Below are 21,865 nucleotides of genomic sequence, written 5' to 3'. Positions count from 1 at the left end.
TGACATTTTAACTGCTGTTAGAGACGTTTCCCACATGATCAGCATCAGTTTTTCATGTGTGTCTGTAACTTAGCCAACAGTTTTACAGCCTGTTCACTGACAACACCTGCTCAGAACATGTAGTCTAGGCCAGTGATTCGTAAACTCGGGGCCCTGAGATGGTGCCAGTGCTTGTCCTGCACTGTCTTGTTGTCTTGTCCTGCACTGTCTTGTTGTCTTGTCCTGCACTGTCTTGTTGTCATGTCCTGCACTGTCTTGTTGTCTTGTCCTGCACTGTCTTGTTGTCTTGTCCTGCACTGTTTGCACCAGGTTGCACAGTTGCACTTTATGTATCTAGGACTAACTTACTAAGTTCTTAGCCCTGTCTGTGTTTTATGTAGCACCTTGATCCTGGAGAAACGTCTCATTTCACTGTGTACTGTAACAGCTATATATGGTTGAAATGACAATAAAAGCTTCTTGACTTGACTTGACTCTTTACAACATCGGAGTAATTGAGGCCCCTGGTTCCTTTTTTTCAAAGGTGACTGGATTGAACCAATTTGGGAGGCTATCAAAGATCAAGCCTTGGTTTTAGTGCTTCCACGTTCTAATGCTGATGCCCAGAGGGTATTTTCGATGGTCGGTTTGAACAAAACCGAAACATGAAACAGCTTGTCTCTGGACAGGACGTTGTAATCAATCATGACAAATTGAAAAAAAAAAGATTTGTGCTCAGTGATGTCACTCTTGGAGATGTCACTCTTGCCTGTCTTCAAAACTTGAGAGCCCTGTACCCCATGATGTCATGAATGTGTTTAAAAAAACAAACAAACAAACAAACAAACAGTCAAGTGATGAGAAGGGATATTGTCACTGAGAGAAAAAAAGTGTGTGTGTGTGTGTGTATGTGTATATGTATGTGCGTGTGTGTGTCGAGTTTCCTGTCTACAGTCAGAGTCTCATTACTGAAGTATGCCTCACAAAAGGAAACCAGTGTGACATGCGACAGCAGAGAAAACACAGGGGTCTTCAGAGAGGTGTTATTTCTCCCTTGCCAAGGTGAGAGAAAATGGCTGCCAGGGTGGAGCAGGATTCTCTGAACTTAGGCATTTCCAGTAAGTATTTTCTGTTCGTTTTCTTCACTTAGTGCTCCACACTAATTTCTTTTAACTGCGTCGAGTTGTTCTTTGTCAGGTTTCCTTTAACTTGTGGTTAAAGATTTGCACCCAGGTTGTAAAACAGTGCATGATAGTTGTGGTGCTCTTCAGTAATCTAGCTCAAGTCTGTTGACTCGCTTTAGCTTTTCACTTCAGTTTTTCAGCTGCATTGAGTTCGCTCTCGAGTCCTTGTGCAATATTCAGGAGGCTTTCGGTTCTGTGTTTCACAACCTAGCGTGAAAGAAATACGAGGCTATTCTGAAAGCGTGAAAGAAATACGAGGCTATTCTTAAGCTGATGTTACAGAATTAACCCAAGCTCCATCTTCTTTGGTCTCTCTCTCTCTCTCTCTCTCTCTCTCTCTCTCTCTCTCTCTCTCTCTCTCTCTCTCTCTCTCTCTCTCTTTTTTCTCTCTCTCTCTTTTTTCTCTCTCTCTCTCTCTCTCTCTCTCTCTCTCTCTCTCTCTCTCTCTCTCTCTCTCTCTCTCTCTCTCTCTCTCTCTCTCTCTCTCTCTCTCTCTTTTCCTCTCTTTTTAAAAGATTGCTTTTCTCAGATGTCTATGGGGACAGAGTCTGTCCAAGAGGGGTCCATTTCCGTCTACTTCCAGATAGGTCTGTTTAAAGAACGGGTCAAAGTGCCTAAAGGTCGGCTAAGTTTCAAAAGCGTCAAGAAAGTAGCAGCAGAAATAATCGAGAAGCAGGTAGGAAAGTGTCTCATTTTTAAAAAAAAAATCATTTATGTTTTTGTCTGTTTTATTGTCACTGCATTCGAAATTTGCTGTTTATTTTATTTGAACATCCAATATGCAATTTTCCAGTTTTCTATTCTGATTGGTCAGGAGGTGTTTGTTAACTACAGCAGCTCTGACTACAATGCACAGGTTTAGGTTAATAATTCATTCCTGTTTCTATAGTAACCACTTGGTTGTTTTATTTAGGTAAAAAGAAGCGTGGTTTATCGCTGCTATAACATAAAAGGACCTTGACACATTCCACCGAATAAGTAGAAAATAATGATAAAGAGGCTTTGCTTTGCCTTGAAGTAATGCCATGCTTCGATTTTTTATATCTCTGTAGGTCACTCGTTTAAAGTCAGTTTTATTTTAGACAGCGACTCAAAAGAGGCGTCGAAGTTGAGATGACTCGATGATCCAGTGACGTGACTGATGCTGATGGATTTAGAGAATGTAGAAATATAAAATGACCTTCTAGAGTGGTGTCTCTCAAAATGTGCACTCTGTATTTAGGAGGGTGTGAGTTTGAATCCTGATGACCAGAAGTGAGAGAGAGGGTGGGGGAGGGTGGGGGAGAGAAGGGGTGAGAGAGAGAAGTGTGTGTGAAAGAGAGTGAGAGTCTGAGAGAGAGAGAGAGAGAGAGAGAGAGAGAGAGAGAGAGAGGTGTGTGTGAAAGAGAGTGAGAGTCTGAGAGAGAAAGAGAGAGAGGTGTGTGTGAAAGAGAGTGAGAGTCTGAGAGAGAGAGAGAGAGAGAGAGAGAGAGAGAGAGAGGTGTGTGAAAGAGAGTGAGAGTCAGAGAGAGAGAGAGAGAGAGAGAGAGAGAGAGAGAGAGAGAGAGAGAGAGAGAGGGGTGTGTGTGAAAGAGAGTGAGAGTCTGAGAGAGAAAGAGAGAGAGGTGTGTGTGAAAGAGAGTGAGAGTCTGAGAGAGAGAGGGAGAGAGAGAGAGAGAGAGAGAGGTGTGTGAAAGAGAGTGAGAGTCTGAGAGAGAGAGAGAGAGAGAGAGAGAGAGGGGTGTGTGTGAAAGAGAGTGAGAGTCTGAGAGAGAGAGAGAGAGAGAGAGAGAGAGAGAGAGAGAGGCGTGTGTGTGAAAGAGAGTGAGAGTCTGAGAGAGAGAGAGAGGTGTGTGTGAAAGAGAGTGAGAGTCTGAGAGAGAGAGAGAGAGAGAGAGAGAGAGAGAGAGAGAGAGAGGGGTGTGTGTGAAAGAGAGTGAGAGTCTGAGAGAGAGAGAGAGGTGTGTGTGAAAGAGAGTGAGAGTCTGAGAGAGAGAGAGAGGTGTGTGTGAAAGAGAGTGAGAGTCTGAGAGAGAGAGAGAGAGAGAGAGAGAGGGGTGTGTGTGAAAGAGAGTGAGAGTCTGAGAGAGAGAGAGAGAGAGAGAGAGGTGTGTGTGAAAGAGAGTGAGAGTCTGAGAGAGAGAGAGAGGTGTGTGTGAAAGAGAGTGAGAGTCTGAGAGAGAGAGAGAGGTGTGTGTGAAAGAGAGTGAGAGTCTGAGAGAGAGAGAGAGAGAGAGAGAGAGAGTCTGAGAGAGAGAGAGAGGTGTGTGTGAAAGAGAGTGAGAGTCTGAGAGAGAGAGAGAGAGAGAGAGAGAGAGAGAGAGAGGGGTGTGTGTGAAAGAGAGTGAGAGTCTGAGAGAGAGAGAGAGAGAGAGAGAGAGAGAGGGGGGTGTGTGAAAGAGAGTGAGAGTCTGAGAGAGAGAGAGAGAGAGAGAGAGAGAGAGAGAGAGAGAGAGACAGCCATTCACAGAACAAACTTGTCTTTGCTCAGTATAGAGAAAGAGTGTTACATTAACATGTCCTACGCCATCATACCTAATAATGATCTACCTAATGATCCTCATTTTATGTTCCTTTTAAACACTGAAAAAAGGAAATAAAAACAAATCCTGCAAATCCACACATCTGGTGCCTTTTTGTACACGTCATGCACAGCGTAATAAGATGTGTTCAGACTTCATACACTAGGACCTACGAAGACTTGACCTAAATATATACACAGCATGTAATAAATCTTGCAGTTCTACAGTAAGTTGCAATTCTATTAGTGTTAAATAAATGCGTGAGAAATACGTTGGGTTTTTTTTCAAGTCCGTGTCTAAAAGACAGCGTTTAAATATTTAACGTTCGATTCGACGTAAATCTGGAACCCGTGTCAGAGCAGCTGTTAGAGAACAGTAACCAGCTCCCTTACCTTTGAACAGTAAATGTCAAGAAATGAACAGCGCTGTGGTGTTAACAGTTCAACACGCTGATGCTACATCCTGCGAGATGCCTACGTGATGGTCGAGAACGCGGTAGAACGGCATGGCTTCGACTAGCAAGAGAGCTGAATTAATGTGCTTCCTGAACCTTGTTAATTATTGTGGTATATTAGATGGTCTGGACAGGGAAGAGATATTATTGCTGTGTGTGTGTGTGTGTGTGTGTGTGTGTGTGTGTGTGTGTCAGAGTCACAGGCACAGTATCTGACCTGTAAGCTTGCTGCTGTCAGCATTACTGCTGTGTGGTTTTGAGCATGTGTGGTTCATTTTCCAACCACAGCCACGTCTTCACGACACACATACACAACACACCGGGCGGTGTGTGTCCTCTACAAGCTCCTGCAGCCACATGTACACACACTAACACTTGTATATGCACCCCTATGGCATATACTGTATACAGGAAGATTCTTAATGTAAACATACACACACACACACAGTATGATAATATTAACAGATTCTCAGGTGTCCTGGTTTTGTGTCCCATCCCCACACACATGCAGTAAAATATTAGGTTTGTGCACACAGTCGCTTGTGATGAACTGCTTCTGATGCCGTGATGATCTCAGACGTGTGCGTGGGATAAAAATCAAAGCAGCATCAGTAAATAGTTTTTATTGCTCTCTGGTGCACTGGATTTGGATGGGACTCGTGTCTCTGTCACGTAGTTTAGTTTCACTTGCACATTTTTTCAGCTGTAATAGAATTTTCACAGTCGCTGTAATTGTAGTCTAAGCTAGATTTATCATCATTTGATCCACGGCCTTAAATTAATTAAAAAAAAAAAAAAAAATCCTTTTATTCATGTATTGATTAAAACGTATCCATGTTCTAAATATTGCATGTCTAATGATTTTTTCTTCTTTTTTTAAAAATACAATTAAAATGAATCACATAAGAATACCACGAGGAAACAAGATAAAACACTATAAATAAATAAAAATAATTTCCAAAAAAATCAAAACAAAAAAAAATTCATCTTCAAGTCTTTTTATTTAATATTGACCAAAATTGTTACGTGTACATTTTTATATTCTATTATATAAAAATTAGATATTTATTATTATATTTTATATTGGGAGTTTTAAAAAAAATCATTGTGTAATTATTAATAATAATATAAACAAAATCTTTAAGTTTATTAAATAAATCATATCATTATGGAGAAATTGTGTCTCACGCTTATTACAACGATGCTTCGTGTCATTTGAAGGCATCTCTCTTAAGATTCTGTCTCAGCATCACAATGGCTTTGAGGTCTGGACTTTGTCTTTGGTCATTTCAACATCATCAACATTTATTTTTGATCTCAATTTGCTGATGAGTTGGAGGGCGTTGACCCGGTTTCCCGCTGCCTTAGACTGCTCGATAGATGATCTCATATTTTCTGAAGAATCATGTGGTATAAAGAGAAGCTCATAGTTTTTTCAGTGTCTTGAAGTTTCCCGGATCCTCTGACAAGATCATGATCCCTCCACCATCATGCCTGTGGTAGCCTAGTGGTTAAAGTGTTGGGCTACTAATCGGAAGGTTGTGAGTTCAATCCCAGCAAGTTCTGGCAAATTCCACCAAGCTGCCACTGTTGGGCCCCCGAACAAGGCCCTTAACCCTCAATTGCTCAGTTGTATAAAAATGAGATAATGTAAGTCACTCTGGATATAAGGGCTTCTGGTAAATGCTGTAAATGGAAAAAAGGGATCTTCTGTGTAGTGTTAATTTCGTCAGACGAGACGAGACGAAATATGTTCGTCAACAACCTTTTTTTTTTCATGACTAAGACGAGACGATGACAAGACTGCACCACTGTCCAAAAACGCTGACTAAGACTAAATTAACATGCATTATTTTTGACGAAAAAAGACGAGACGAAAATGTTTTGTATAAAATAAAAACTAAGATAAAATCTCTCTTCATTTTCGTCTACAATTGTCTGCTTTTTTATCAGCTGTTACGCCTATAAAATATTCAAGTTCGCGGCTTTGCGCTGTTTAGTGTGTGCGTAGAAACAATTCGTCCACACGCCGCTCAAAAAAGGTCCTGAGCTCAAGTCCACCCCTGGTCTAGTCAGGCTTTTTGTGTTAAATTATATTTCCTGTCTCTGCTCAGGCTCTTTTATTGTACATGACAGCTTATGTCCCGATGACTGGTCTTTGCATTACGATTAAAAGCAGTATCAATAAAAGTAACCAATAGTTACTACTATAGTTATAGTAATACTATATAGTAATACTATAGTATTATAGTAACCAATAGTTAATACTTTTTTTTAAAGTAAAAAATGTGATGTGCGGTCAAGTTCGAGTGTATGCACTGTTTAAACGTGTGTTCTCAACTTCTCACTGATACTTTTGTGATTCGCGGACTGTAAATAGGTTGTATTTTAGGCCTACAGTAAAGTAGGCCTATTCTTTTCAGTTTTTCTGAGTATATTTATTTTATTTCTGATTTGAACAGAAACATGAGACACAAGGCAACCGAAACCGTTTTAAAAACCTTTGTAACTTAAGTTGTCAGTCGGAGTCTGTTGGGCTCCAGCTTTTGTATTGTGTTGGTTAAAATAAAATACTCTTCAGAACAGGTTAATCATTAATGAATGTGTCTCCTAAATCACAAATTGAAAACCAGACACGTTTAACATTTGCATTCAACAAAAATCATTCAACAAGTATATTTTGTCAGGTAATTATGACATTTAACCAATGTTTGAGATGTGAAACACTTTTTTTTTTTACTGAAATGTTTATCAGTAATAATCTCAGTAATAATGTGTTATTTTAAAAAAAGACTACAATTTTTTGACTAAAACTAGACTAAAATGACGAGACTTTTAATCGACTAAAACTAACAAAAAAAGATATGTGAATGACTAAATATGACTAAAACTAACAAGGACATTTGGCACAAGACTAAGACTATAGCCCTATTCGGACAGGATTAGTTTGACATGGGGACGTGGGGGTAAAGTAATTATTACCAGAGCTTCTCAGTGATTTTAGTCCCGTCCGAATGTGCCATCTCGGTAATCATTACGGACAATGTCAGTAAAGATTACGGCGACTTTTACCTTCTGTAAAAAGGTCCGGAAAAATTACCTCAGGTAATACTAATCCCGTCCGAATAGACCCGCTGTAAATATGTACGGTAAAATTCCGTCATTTCCTGTTTAAAGGTAGTTTATGGCGCGTTTTGCAAGCATGGAGGTGCCATGTTGGCTGTTTGCACACGTGATAACAGGAAGCAACGTCATACGCACATGGCGACAAGGAGGTTACTGTGGTGCGTAAAGCGAGTTACCCCTCCCACTTCTGCTAGTTTTACTGAGATGTCTTGTCCCGTGCGAATTGGCCAATTAATATTACCGACGTCCTGAGGTAAAATTGCATTATTCCACGTCCCCACGTAAAACTAATCCCGTCTGAATAGGGCTTAAGACTAAATTAAAAATAGGTGACGAAATTAACACTACTTCTGTGTTCAGATTTCTCCAGACATGGAACAATGCACGATGACCAAACATCTCTTGCTTGGTTTAATCACTCCAGAGGTCTAGAACGTTTGTGGTTCACAACTTTTATGGTTTTAATTTGTTCACAAAAGCCTTCAGTAGTTATTGAGTCTAATCTTTATATAACTTTGAACATGAAACAGTTTGATCTTGAGCTGAATTTGCTTGGATGTCTATTCTTGAGAAGATTGGAAACAGTTGTAAAACGGTAAATTTAAGTTTAGAGAGATGGCCTTGTAACCCTTTACAGATTAACGTGCAGCAATTATTGCCTCTCTGATTTCATGGCTGATGTCACACCTGAATGCTCCTGAATACTAAAGGTTCTTCTGCTATAGAAGAAGTGACATTTTTCCTTGATTTTTTATGATTCTTGGGCATTTTATTACTAACACCAAACTGCTAATTGATTGATGCTTTTGGAAGTGAAGGGTGCACTTATATTTTCTGCTTGGTTTCTGAACGTTTGTTTACTTTTTTTTGGAAAAGAAATGACTACATGTTGTACATATCATCAGAATTTATTTATTTGTTTATGGAAGTTGATGTCCATCCAATTGTGTGGCAGAAACAGTGTTTGGCATAATGTGGTGATTTTGAGGTGACTTACATTTTCTGTTTTCCTCAAAACTGCCTTAAGTTGACTGTTCATGTCTGTGAACTGTATGTTTCAAAGGTGTGAATCACTTGCAACCACAGTCTATGAATTCTGCCTTTTTATGCTTCCTCGACCTTGCTCGACTTCATTATTGGTCTCGGGTACACATTGTTTGTTTTTCCTTTAAATCCCCATTACAGTTATTATTTTGGTTTGTAGCTGCCTCTGAAGTCTCCAAACATTGACTCGCTCATTTTCTACCGCTTATCTGAACTACCTCTGGTCACGGGGAGCCTGTGCCTATCTCAGGCGCCATCAGGTATCAAGGCAGGATACATCCTGGACGGAGTGCCAACCCATCACAGGGCACACACACTCTCTCATTCACTCACGCAATCACACACTACGGACAATTTTCCAGAGATGCCAATCAACCTACCATGCATGTCTTTGGACCGGGGGAGGAACCGGAGTACCCGGAGGAAACCCCCAGAGGCACAGGGAGAACATGCAAACTCCACACACACAAGGTGGAGTCTTCGACCAATTATAGTTCATTTTATTTCCCAAAACATTGGACTATATTTGGACATCTGGCCATCACATGACCTTTTGGCAAAATTTTGCCACAACATTGGAAGCACATAGTTGCCTAGAATGAAGATTTCCCTTCACTGGTGACACTGGACAGGAAATAATGTAAATGTAAAAATTGCTTTCTACAACAGTTTGTAGTCGAGTGGAATTGTGCAACCGAGAGCTCCTGACGAACTACTTGGTCAGCGTCATATCTGAGTTTATAACAGACTTAACTCTACTGTAACTCCTTCCTGACGAAGTCTTCAAATGTTCACAGATGAAGACCCGAGCACAAAGCTGACCTACGCAACGGCAGACCAAAGACAGTGTCATTGTCTCCAATTTGCTCTATCCACAGTAATCCCATGGGCCATTGGGCTGTCCTTGATCTATCCCAGAGTGCCCAACCAAGTGACGAGACTCCACCAGGGGTAGGGTGTCATGTAGATGTATCAGTCAGGTCCAGAAAACAGAAGCAATCAGATCTCAGCAGAAGTCTGATCTCACTTAAAGCTTGATGATCACAAATCCCCACAGCTATGCTCTGACCCCAACCTCCAAAAGTTGGGATATGTGAAGAAAGAATTTCACTGTGCTGTAATGTCCATGTGATAAAACATTATATTCCGTAAAAAATCTGCTTTTAGAAATTGTCCTACTGTTAAAATCACAATACAAATAAAACCAAGTCGAAGGTTCTAATGCACACTTCATGTCCGGTTTCAAACAGATACACTAAATACACCTATTGTGCATCTATACGCATGTTCATTAAGAACATGACATCGTGTTTGCTTACATTCTGAGTATCGAATATACTTAGCATCTGAAATCTTTTGTACAGTTTTCTGTTTATAAGCTCCAGGATGTGGAAAGCTGCTTGTAGTCGGTCGGTGGTCGTGCCGCTGATATGACTTCTTTCTGTTAAAACAGGAGGTTCTAGACTACATTTACTGAGAAAAAAAACATAAAACATAACACTATTAATGTTAAAGGTCTGGCTAGTAAAATTACATATTACAGATGAGAAGGTTTACAGTGAAACTCGAATAATAATGAATAACTACTCCATGAGATATTTTCTACATTGCTTATTTCCTAACTTTTGCACATTGATTTTTTTCCCAGTAACCTGTATAACATTTGATAGATTTCTTTATTTGATTTATTTATGTTTGCAAACTGAATTTCTTAATAAATGTCAGTGTAGAATAAAGTGAGAAGATAATTAAGCCAATTAAAATGATCACAGATAGATCTGGCTTCAGTTGTGTGTGATCAAGAAACCTGAGCAAAGCGTAATATTACCATCATTTCACAGACCAGGAGATGTCTGAATTGTATGTTTTCTTTTACAGAGCATTGAGCTACAGAGCTGATTTGCAATATTTTATATGCTTAAACATCAAAGGTAACATCTTTGAAACCTTGTTGTTGTTTTTTTCTTTGTTTTTTTTTTTATTTAAAATTCAAACCCAGCCACTTCCTTCAGTGTTTCCTTCAAAGCCACACCCTCTAAACGCATGACAAGGCTAGAAAAGTAACGGAATCAGAAGCCTCTTAGTCCTGATTGGTTGCAAGTCGGTGGTTTTCCGCTCTGATTTCTAGCTTTGGACGCACCACAGACACTGGGATTTTTTTTTCCGCTGATTATAAATTTGTAGAGAATTTACATTTACAGCATTTGGCAGATGCCCTCATCTGGAGCCACTTACATTCTTATCTGAGCAATTGAAGGTTAAGGGCCTTGCTCAGGGGCCCAGCAGGGGCAGCTTGGTGGACCTGGGATTCAAACTCACAACCTTTCTGTTAGTAGTTTAACACCTTAGCTATCACCCCCAGATAATGGAATGTGATTAGAATCATAGATCATTCATTTTCCTAGAATGTACTTCAAATCATTTACCACACAGCATGGCTAATGTGAGAAATCATACACACACACACACACACACCTTCTCTGTGTTGTGCCTTCTCTAACGTCACCAAAGACACAGCGTTAACAGTCACTTTGTTTATTTTTATCATACTTTTGTCTTATTCCGGGACACTTGAGTCAGAGTAGGATGTTTACCCTCCTCCATGATCTAACACTCTCTCTCTCTCGTTTTCTTTCTCCCTTTCACATGCACATTTTGAGTCATTTCCTCCTAGTTTTAAATTGCAAAAAAAAAAGCTCTGACATTTAAAGGCTTGATGCTTTCCGGGGCTCTGCGCGATCACCTCAGGCAGACTCACAGCCGTACATCTGACCTGCTTTCACATAAACCTCCTGTTCTAGCAGACTGAATTGCACCAGAGCTTATCTCTGCCATCTGATTTCATTCTTCTGAGCGTTTGTGTCTGTGTGTGTGGTTGTGTGTATGTGTCTGGCTCGGCTGCCTTATTTACACTGAGATCTGAGATGAGATACGGTGCCTGGTCATGTGAGATAGCACCATGTCGGGGGTATAGACAGAGCACAGAGAGATACACTTTATAGAGTGTGTTGTCGCGGTGTTTACGGACGGATGCGTAGCTTTTCGATCGTCTGTCTCTCTTTCTCTCGTCTCACAAAACACGAAAGCTTTACTCCACAGCAGCTTTGTTGCTTCCTTTTTCCCACCCTGTTCTTGACTTCAGTGTAAACACCGTGTAAACACAACAAAGAGCTTTTATGACAGCACTTTGCTAACACTGGTCTTATTAATTAAAGAACACAGCGTATACTGTTATCCGTTTATACTTCTGTTTGTAGCACGTCTGCAAAAACAGCTTAGTTCCTGTCATTACTTCTGTTATAGCAACTACAAACTGTTGCTCTCATACCATCCTTTCTCTCTCTCTCTCTGTCTCTTTTTTCTTTTTGTTGAAATAAAAAAAAAAAAAAAAAAAAACTTGGCCTGTTGTGTTACTGAGAAACCGGAAAGCTCAACCTCCTCCATCGTGAAGAAAGAAACTTTACCTTTAACTCTGATTAAAACGCAGACACTGGAGACTCGTTCAGTAAACATTAAATAAACATCTTCTACAGGAAATGATTTTTTCTTTAAGTATCCACCACACGAGTCCTTGACCTCTGCAGTGATGTGATATAATATTAGAACTAGAATGAAGATATAAGGTGTATTATGGTCCACTCTTCTACATAGAGTGTTTATTGTCTCACTATATTTAATCTCCTGTTATACATTATGTCCGTTTGAATAAACCCCCTGCTTCTCTTTGCTTGTAAAGGCCCCTGACTGGAGTATAATAGGTCTCGGTGAGAAGCTGCTGCTTTTCCGACATGATCCTACGTCTGAGCAGATCCTCCACAGACTCTCAGAGCAACACTACCTGCACGACGGAGACCTGGTGGAAGTGGTACTTGCTGGTTAGGACTCGCGCACACATTCACACACACACACACACCTTGAATCTTACATTGCGTAAAGTTTTATATTTCATCTGCCTCTTTTTGATCCTTTCAGCTTCTGCAACGCTGACTGAGGTAAAGTTTCGCCCACATTCTTTGGTGGTTCAGTCTTATCGCACACCTACCTTTTGCCATCACTGCGGGGAGATGCTTTGGGGGCTCGTCCGACAAGGCTTAAAGTGTGAAGGTAACACATGCTGACACATCACACACAAATACACACACACACACACTTTTCCTTTACTGAAATAACTGCCAGTTTGTGGTTTTCTTATATAAAGAAGTCAATAAAACTCAATTATTAAACTTGCAGGAAAGTTTTATTATTATTATTGTTGTTGTTGTTGTTGTTGTTATTGAGTCTGTTTTCCATTTTAAGTTTCCTTCTTTCTCTCTTTTGTGTTCAAAATGGAATTATGAATAAAATCAATGCTAATGCTGAGTATATTCACTTGATACTTTCCTAAATTGAACCTGGCCAAAAGTATGTGAAGATCTGAGCATCAACCCCATATGTGACAGAATGTTACCACAAAATCTGAAGCACACGATTATCTAGAATGAGTCTGTATGCTGTAGCGCTCCAGTTTCCCTTCACTGGAACTAAGAAGGTGAAACAGTGTTCCAGCATGACGACGCTCCTGTGCACAGAGCGAGCTCCATGAAGACATGGTGTGTTCAGGTTGGAGTGGAAGAACTCGAGTGTCCTGCACTGTGACTCAACCCCACTGAACACCGACTGAACCCCAGACCTCAGTGTCTGATCTCACTAACGCTCTTGTAGCTGAATAATCACAAATCCACACAGTCACGCGCCAACATCTAGTGGAAAGCCTTCTTTTTTGTTTTGCATGCCTAGCATCTCAAGTCGAGTTCTAGCATTTACATTTACACGTATAGCATTCAGCAGACTCTCTTATCCAAGTGTCTATCCATGAATACATCCTGATACTAATGCACTAGGTCACAGACTAAAAATACCATCAATACCACTAACAACCCTGTTTGAAAGCAATCCAGAAAGAAAAGCACATCAACTTGTATTTGAATTGTTTAGCTTACGTCTGTTTCACTGTGGAACATGAATGACCTTCACTGCATGAGGAAATCACACAGAGCTAGCAGGTTTTTGGAAGTTTAGACATACTAGCTGTAAAAATTCTCTGTTATTCTCTCTGTCTCTCTCTCTCTCTCTCTCTCTCTCTCTCTCTCTCAGGTTGTGGTTTAGATTTCCATAAACGCTGTGCCCTGAGGTTACCTAGTGACTGCTCACGTGTGTACCGACCATGTGGCCAAAGTCTCTCTCTCTTCCCTCCCTTGCGTCCTCGTGCCACTTCCCTCAGCAGCCACACTGGAGGCAGTCTGGAGGAGGTACCACCAGATAGGACAAATAACGGGAAAAAACAGTGCCGTCCTCTATTTTGAAGTTTTGTTAAATATAAGGAATTTCCGCACCAAGTCTCAGACTGGTCTGAGGAATAACACATGCAATCCTCATGCTGTTGTCTTTCTCCTCTGTGCTCCAGATCAGTCTCACCAAGCCTTCTCGCTCTCGGCCCCCGTCGTGGGCAGACAGGCCCGTGTGGTTAGGGGTGTGTGATGGGGCTAGAGGAGGCAGACCCCGGGTGCCACACACCTTCCACATCCACACATACAAAAAGCCCACAATGTGTCAACACTGCCACCGGCTGCTGAAGGGTCTGTTCCGCCAAGGCCTGCAGTGCTCCGGTGAGAGCTGCAAACACTTCTGGGTGAAAAGTTCCACATGAAGGACTTACCTAGGGTTCAGTTTGAACATACCTATTTAACGTCGAGGGTAAATGGTTATCCTGAACAGGAGTATGCTGTACTCTGACTTAAATACATTAACACTGGTTCACTGGGTTGCAGACTTAGGATACCATCAACCTAAAGGTTTTTATTAATTTATTTATTTACTTTATTTATAAGATGATGAATAATCTCAGAATGCACTTAGAGTCAAGAAGGTTTTATTTGTCATTTCGATCATATACAGTACAGCGCTTTAGTCCTACATAAAGACACAGAGCTACATTAGACAACACAGAACTAAGAGCTAAGGAGTAAAATGAACCGAATTACATCAAGTGTAAACAGACAATACAGTACACTACGAAGTGTAAGAGTGTACAGTCTGCTGGTTCATATCAAACCTTGAGGTGGAACAGCAGAAGGAGACACCGGGTTCCTCTTCTGTCAGCCGAGAACATAAAGCCGAGGCTGCAGTCAGCTCAGACTCACCAAAACCGTACAGTTGAAGACGTTGAATCTCGATTTCTGTTGAGGCAAACAGATCAGAATTGTATTTTATTACGTTTCATTTGAATATTTTTTTCCTCTTGTCCTATTTGTTTTGCAGACTGCAAGTTTAACTGTCATCGCCAATGTGAGTCTCAGGTTCCTGCAGACTGTAGAGGGGAGCGAGCCAATGGAGAAGGTTTGTCTAATAACCCATAATCAACATATTAGGGGTGAAAGGGTTAAAATTCGATTTGCATCAGTCACTTCACAAGTGCAGATACTTGTTCCAACACAAAAGAGCACGATCATCTGTCCTACCTTCTATCTGTATATGTTAATATTATGGGATGCACGGATTGTCCTGTGGCGTTCAGATATTTCTAGCATGTGCCATGTATTAATACACTCCAACAGAACAGGAACTTTAGCAAACGCAGATCATTCCTTCGTCTTCAGTAAGCACTTGTCAGTCTACCGAGTCAGGAATACACCCTGTATAGGAAAGAAGTCCACTGCAGGATACCACACTGTGTATACTAGGTATATTGTGGGAACGTAGCATCGCCAAAACCAGTAATTGTAATTTTTCTTGTAGAGTCCGAGCCCACACACACACACACACTTCCAGTTAACACAGTAGGTGACAAACCACAGGATGTCTGATCTATGGTAAGTTGTTTTTCCATCCATCTCACACAGAAAGCAACTCAAACCAGGAGCATGAATCTGAGGAGGACATTTCTGTGGTAACAGTCAACGCTATTTATGAAGAGTATCACTCTAAAGCACGCCCTCACGTGGAGGAGGAGCCTGCAGAGCAACCACCGATGAGGTAACGACACCATACAGCTCTGTGCTGATAGTCGATACAATTAGTGTTTATCATGGATTCTGTACCAACACTACACTCGTCATTCATCCCTTCTCTCTCTCACTCTCTCTCTCTCTTTTTGTGTCTTTCTTTCAGTCCGTGCTTCAGCAGTAATATCCCCTTGATGAGGGTGGTGCAGTCAATTAAACACAGTAAGAGGAGATCCAGTGGAATTCTGAAGAGAGGCTGGCTGGTGCACCATACCAATGTAGATACACTGGTGAGAGAACATCACACACACACACACACACATATATACACACATATATATACAAGAAGCTGATATTTGCCATAAGAGGAACATTTTTAGCTAAAGTATTATAAATATCAAGATAATGAGCATCGGTTTGGTTTGTCTTGCAGAGGAAAAGGCACTACTGGGTTCTGGATTGGAAAAGCATCACACTCTACCAGAACGAGAACAGCAGCAAGTTCTACAAGGTTCTCCATATTGCACCGTGCAACACTTAACCTCCCTGAACATTATTATTATTATTATTATTTGTAGTAGAAGTAGGAGACAATCAGCAGAAGGTCTGGACTCCATAGCAGCTTTTTTTTGGTCAAGATCAGCCCAAGATCCTGTCTGACTGACAGAATATCTTTAGCGTCACAGTCGAGAAGCCACTGACAGTTAAATGACTGTGTAAATAAATGAGTCTATCACTGAAGTTCACATCATTTGGTTCATCCGGTGTTTAGCCGATACTCATAAACGCTCATTGTCACCTGATGACGTCCTTCTTCCATGATGGAGATGAAGCATCATGGTAGCTTTGTTTACAGACAGGCTGTTAAAAAACCATGACCCAGACGTCTTCCGGAAATCCTGTACAATCCAACCAATCAGATGACGACATCAGAGGTGTTTAGAATTTTGTGTTCCATCTGAATCAGACGTTCAGCTGACAGTTGGTGTGACTTCTGTGACTAATCCTTATATAACCGACATGCAACACGATCTTATCTGACCTCCACTTTTATAAGAATTTAATTTGTTTTTTTATTTCATATGGCACCTTTAAAATGTAAATGTTCTTCTGATTTCTGTACAGGAGCTGCCTCTGTCGGAAGTGCTGCAGGTTCGAGGCTCCTCTCAGCTCACTGTTCCTACGCAGCCGGATGACGCAGGTCACACGTTTGAGCTGCTGACGAGTTCTGTGGTCTACTGCGTATTCTCTAACACAGAGGGAGAGGCCTGGGAGTCGGCCATCAGACTCGCACTCATGCCTTTACAGAGCGTCGGCCTCAACACCGCAGGACATGCAGGTCTTACACACACACATACTGTATACATACACATACACACACACATACACACACACACACACATACATACACACACACATACACACAAACAAGCACAAAGGCGCACACACACACACACATGCACATACAGTACACACACACATGCACACATACACACATGCACATACTGTACACACACACACAAAGACACAAACAAGCACACACACGCACACACACACACACACACACACACGCAGAAGGAGTAGCCCAGGAGTCGGCCATCAGACTTGCACACATGATTTACAGAGCGTCGGCCTCAACACCGCAGGACATGCAGGTCTTACACACACACATACTGTCCACATACACATACACACACACATACACACACATACACACACACATACATACACACACACATACACACAAACAAGCACAAACGCGCACACACACACACACACACACATGCACACATGCACACATACACACATGCACATACTGTACACACACACACACAAAGACACAAACAAACGCACACACGCACACACACACACACGCAGAAGGAGTAGCCCAGGAGTCGGCCATCAGACTTGCACACATGATTTACAGAGCGTCGGCCTCAACACCGCAGGACATGCAGGTCATACACACACACACACACACACACACACACATACACACACACTCACACACGCGCATGCACACACACACATACACACAAACACACATACACACAAACATGTATACACACACACACATACACACAAACAAGCACAAACACACACACGTATGCACACACACACATGCAGAAGGAGTAGCCCAGGAGTCGGCCATCAGACTTGCACACATGCCGTTACAGAGCGTGGGCCTCAATACCGCAGGACCTGCAGGTCTCACATGCAAACATACACACCTACACACACACACATATATACACACCCTCACCCAAACACACACACACACACATGCGTGCACAAACACATGCACACATATACACACACAAATACATACACACACACTTGCGCTCACACCGTTTGTTCTAATTTATTAGAAGATCCTTCTATATCCTATAATATAATGAAACCTTAAATTAAACCATGGACAGAAATAAAGTGTACACAACTTTCCACTTTAACAAAAATATTATAAAAATCTTTAATAATAATTAACCGAGACATTTGTGCATCATTAGTTCTGTACTGACGCTGCAGGGTTTAAAAAAAACCCCACAGCACTGTTGTTCAAATCTAATTGGTCAGAACTTCTATCACTAACAGCATCTCTAAAAATGACCCCAGCGTTTCCATAGTAACAGCTCTTTTACAGGGAATTGTACGGAGGACGCTGCATATAAACTAAGACTTTGTGACTTAATCAAAGGAAAACTTCAAATCGTCGACATTTGTAAGAGTTGTAAGGGTTATGGTGTGTGACGGTGCGCTGAAACGGTCAGCCTATTTTCCACCATGTCTACAAGACAGAAGAGGATGCACTTTGTGGTTTCTCTGTAGCAAGCTGTGGTGGGGTTGTATCTTCAACAGGGTTACAAAAGAGTGACTGTAGCTTCTGTAACCATGTGAGAAGAAGAAGAAAGCGTATTTATCACGTATATACATTACAACAGTGAAATTCTCTTCTTCTGCATATCCCAGTTTAGCTCAGAGCACAGGATCAGCCATGATACAGCAGGCTGAGGCAGCGAGGGTTCATTTATTATTGTCATGTTACAGCACAGCTCAAAGTGTTACAAGTTCACTATTATCACATGTTCTTCATCATGTAGTCCAAAGTGAGATGATTTAAATATGCAAATGAAGTTCACACTTTAGGCCACACCTCCTATACACACCTGATATATTTGTAACATGCCACCGGAATGTGTGCTGAGGAAGTTCAAGACAAAGATTTAACTGTTTTTTTTTTTTCTCTCAATGTGGTCCATGTTGATCAAGATCAGTGTAGTTAAATCGCTTAAATGTGAGGATTTATATTTAAGGAGCTGAACGAGCATAAACGAGCACTTGTAAATAAAGTTGTTGTTTTTTTTCCCCCCAGATGCTCAAGCCACCAGCGAACAAATCGAGGTGAGAGTTCATCTTCATACAGCTGTTGCAGTAAACAGATGTGTTCTGTGTGAGCTAACTCTGTGGTGTGTGTTTTGTGTCTCAGGATATTAGTTTGCTGTATCAGATTTTCTCTGACGAAGTGCTGGGATCAGGCCAGTTTGGAGTGGTGTACGGAGGTAAGCTGTTGGGTTAGAGTGATAAATAAGCTACGTTGGTAATCCATTAGGATGATGTACAGAGAGGTGTGTTTGTGTGTAGGCACTCACAGAAAGACGGGTCGACCGGTGGCCATTAAAGTCATCGATAAAACTCGATTCCCGGCCAAACAGGAGAGACAGAGCAAAAACGAGGTGGCCATACTGCAGGTGAGTGGAATGAGAGAGTTGTTTTATACTGGGAGTCGTCTGAGAAATGGATAGATGTGTATATATCTACTAATAATACTGTGTGTGTGTGTGTGTGTGTGTGTGTGTGTGTTAAGAGTCTGTCCCATCCTGGGGTCATTGTACTTGATGCCATGTTCGAGACACTTGATTGCACATTTGTCATCATGGAGAAGCTCCACAGCGACATGCTGGAGATGATTCTGTCCAACGAGAACGGACGACTTCCTGAACGTATCACACGCTTCATTGTTATGCAGGTAGCCATGGAAACGCTGAAGTATTAACACTGGAGTCAGTAGCACTAGGGATGCTCTGCTCTTAAAGAGAACTCTTACTCTACTGTTAAGATGATTGTTTGCTGTTGGATGCTGATATCTGTATATATATATATATATATATGTGTGTGTGTGTGTGTGTGTGTGTGTAGATTTTAGAGGCTCTGCGATACCTGCACTTAAGACACATCGCTCACTGTGACCTTAAACCTGAGAACGTGCTGCTCTCCTCACCGGATCCTTTTCCTCAGGTGTGTCTCCTGTCCAGCGCCTGGTTTAATCAAACACAAACTCGTCACAGCAGAGATCAGATTGTGTCCATGCTCCTGATTGCCTTGCTGCAGATTAACCAGTTGTTTTATGGGTTTGGGGCAGTGGTGTATAAAGCAGTTTAAGGCTCTGGGTTGTTGATAAGGGTTCAAGCCCCAGTGCTGCCAATCTGCCACTGCTGGGCCCTTGAGCAAGGCCCTTAACATCTCTCAGCTCCAGTGATGCTGTATCATGTCTGACCCTGTGCTCTGACCACAACCTCCAAAGTTGGGATATGTGAAGGAAGAATTTCACTGTGCTGTAATGTCAATGTGACAAAAATAAAGGCTTTGATTCTTTGATTGTAGACTAGATGGAGTTCTCCAGGAACATGATTTTGATCCTGTCCATTTTAGTGCTGTGTCTAATTTTTTATTCGGTATCCAGTTCTTCTATAAGATATCGAATGCTTTGCATAGCGAATAAGCGTAACTTCTCCGCACTGTCTGTGTTCCAGGTGAAACTGTGTGACTTCGGTTTTGCACGGATCATTGGTGAGAGGTCTTTCCGGCGCACGGTGGTGGGCACGCCGGCGTACTTGGCCCCCGAGGTGATCAGCAGCCACGGATACAACCGCTCTCTGGACATGTGGGCTGTCGGGGTGATCCTGTACGTCAGCCTGAGCGGCACGTTTCCCTTCAACGAGGACGAGGACATTCACCAGCAGATCACTAACGCTGCCTTCATGTACCCGCGCCACCTGTGGGCCCTCATTTCTCTAGAGGGTGAGACGCACAACTCAGAATCTTCTACAGACCTGGATAAAGTGATGCTGATTTCTCACTGATGTCTCTGTGTTTTTTTTCACAGCGGTGAATCTGATTAATAACCTGCTGCAGGTGGTGGTGCGGCGCAGGTTCAGTGTGGGGAAAGCTATTGGACATCCTTGGCTCCAGGTAACATCCTGTCTCTGTCATATGAGTGACTGACTAATGACTAAATATGTCTGAAAAACTTCTGATTAATTAGTACATAGTTATATTATTCACAAGCTTACAAGTTCTCACTTTTTCACCCTGTAATAAAACTCCACACAGACAATCTACACGTCTACACGTTAATGTCGTTCACAGATCCTGAGTTTCACAAGACCCCACTATGACAATCCAGTGATTTAACTCTTAACATCTTAAACACTAATACACATGCAGCTTTAGATCTTGTGATTATAAAAGCCGATGACACAGGGATGGATAATGAGGAGGAAAAAAATAGCCAGGATTCAGTTACACAGCAGCGCCCCTTAGTGGAGAATCTTCTACGTTCTAAAATCCACCAAGAAAGAAGCTAAAATCCTTTAAAAGTAAAGATTAATATATTGTGTGTGTGTGTGTGTGTGTGTGTGTGTGTGTGTGTGTGTGTGTGTGTGTGTATGTGTATGTGTGTGTATGTGTGTGTGTATGTGTGTGTGTATGTGTGTGTGTGTGTGTGTGTGTATATGTGTGTATGTGTGTGTGTGTATGTGTATGTGTGTGTGTGTGTGTGTATGTGTGTGTGTATGTGTGTGTGTGTGTGTGTGTGTGTATATGTGTATATGTGTGTGTGTATATGTGTATGTGTGTGTGTGTGTGTGTATGTGTGTGTGTGTGTGTGTGTGTGGGTGTGTGTATGTGTGTGTGTGTGTGTGTGTGTGTGCCTTCTTCCAGAACTTCCAGCTGTGGTGTGACCTGCGTCAGTTTGAGCAGCGTCTGGGTCACCGGTACCTCACTCACGAGTCAGATGATGAACGCTGGAGACATCACGCTCAGGAGAAAGGCCTCAGTCTCCCTTCTCATCATCAGACAGAACAGGGACTCTAACACACACTCACACAATGGACACCTCGGTGTAATCCGGAGACATGTGACTGTGTGGACCGTACAGAATCCAGTGCCCTAATCTGATGTATTTTATACACATTGACTATTTTTAATAAAATGATACAAAACTCTGCAGTTCTTATTTATGGATTTATATTTACAGTATATAAAATATATGTTACAAAGTGCAGGAAGCAAAAGAAAGGGTCAAATTGTCACTTTTACGACGAATCACATTCTAAGACAATATATATAATAGCCTGAATTAACTTCAGATACTCTATAAGCCCAAACATTTGTGGACACCTCAACATCCCAGCTCCACACTTCTGAGAAGGTTTTCCACTAGATGTTGGTGCGTGACTGTGTGGATTTGTGATCATTCAGCTTCAAGAGTGTTAGTGAGATTAGACACTGAGGTCAGGTGAGGAGGTCTGGGGTTCA

At 41.6% G+C, this 21,865-nt stretch overlaps 1 protein-coding gene across 1 annotated transcript; it reads left to right on the top strand.

Annotated features, from left to right (window-relative positions):
- Positions 1-948: 948 nt before the first annotated feature.
- prkd4 (protein kinase D4) lies at positions 949-21,552 on the top strand. The gene is made up of 19 exons (XM_060875003.1): positions 949-1,097; positions 1,679-1,839; positions 12,025-12,163; positions 12,261-12,392; positions 13,422-13,576; positions 13,732-13,933; positions 14,586-14,663; positions 15,167-15,299; positions 15,435-15,558; positions 15,702-15,779; positions 16,394-16,607; positions 18,642-18,670; positions 18,756-18,828; positions 18,911-19,017; positions 19,134-19,295; positions 19,466-19,564; positions 20,080-20,347; positions 20,433-20,518; positions 21,269-21,552. The coding sequence occupies exons 1-19, from the start codon at positions 1,052-1,054 to the stop codon at positions 21,419-21,421; spliced, it is 2,439 nt and encodes an 812-aa protein (XP_060730986.1). The 5' UTR covers positions 949-1,051; the 3' UTR covers positions 21,422-21,552.
- Positions 21,553-21,865: the final 313 nt, after the last annotated feature.

Source organism: Tachysurus vachellii, chromosome 7 (assembly GCF_030014155.1).
Source record: "Tachysurus vachellii isolate PV-2020 chromosome 7, HZAU_Pvac_v1, whole genome shotgun sequence".
NCBI lineage: Eukaryota > Metazoa > Chordata > Actinopteri > Siluriformes > Bagridae > Tachysurus > Tachysurus vachellii.
This window is presented reverse-complemented; position numbering and strand designations above follow the sequence as displayed.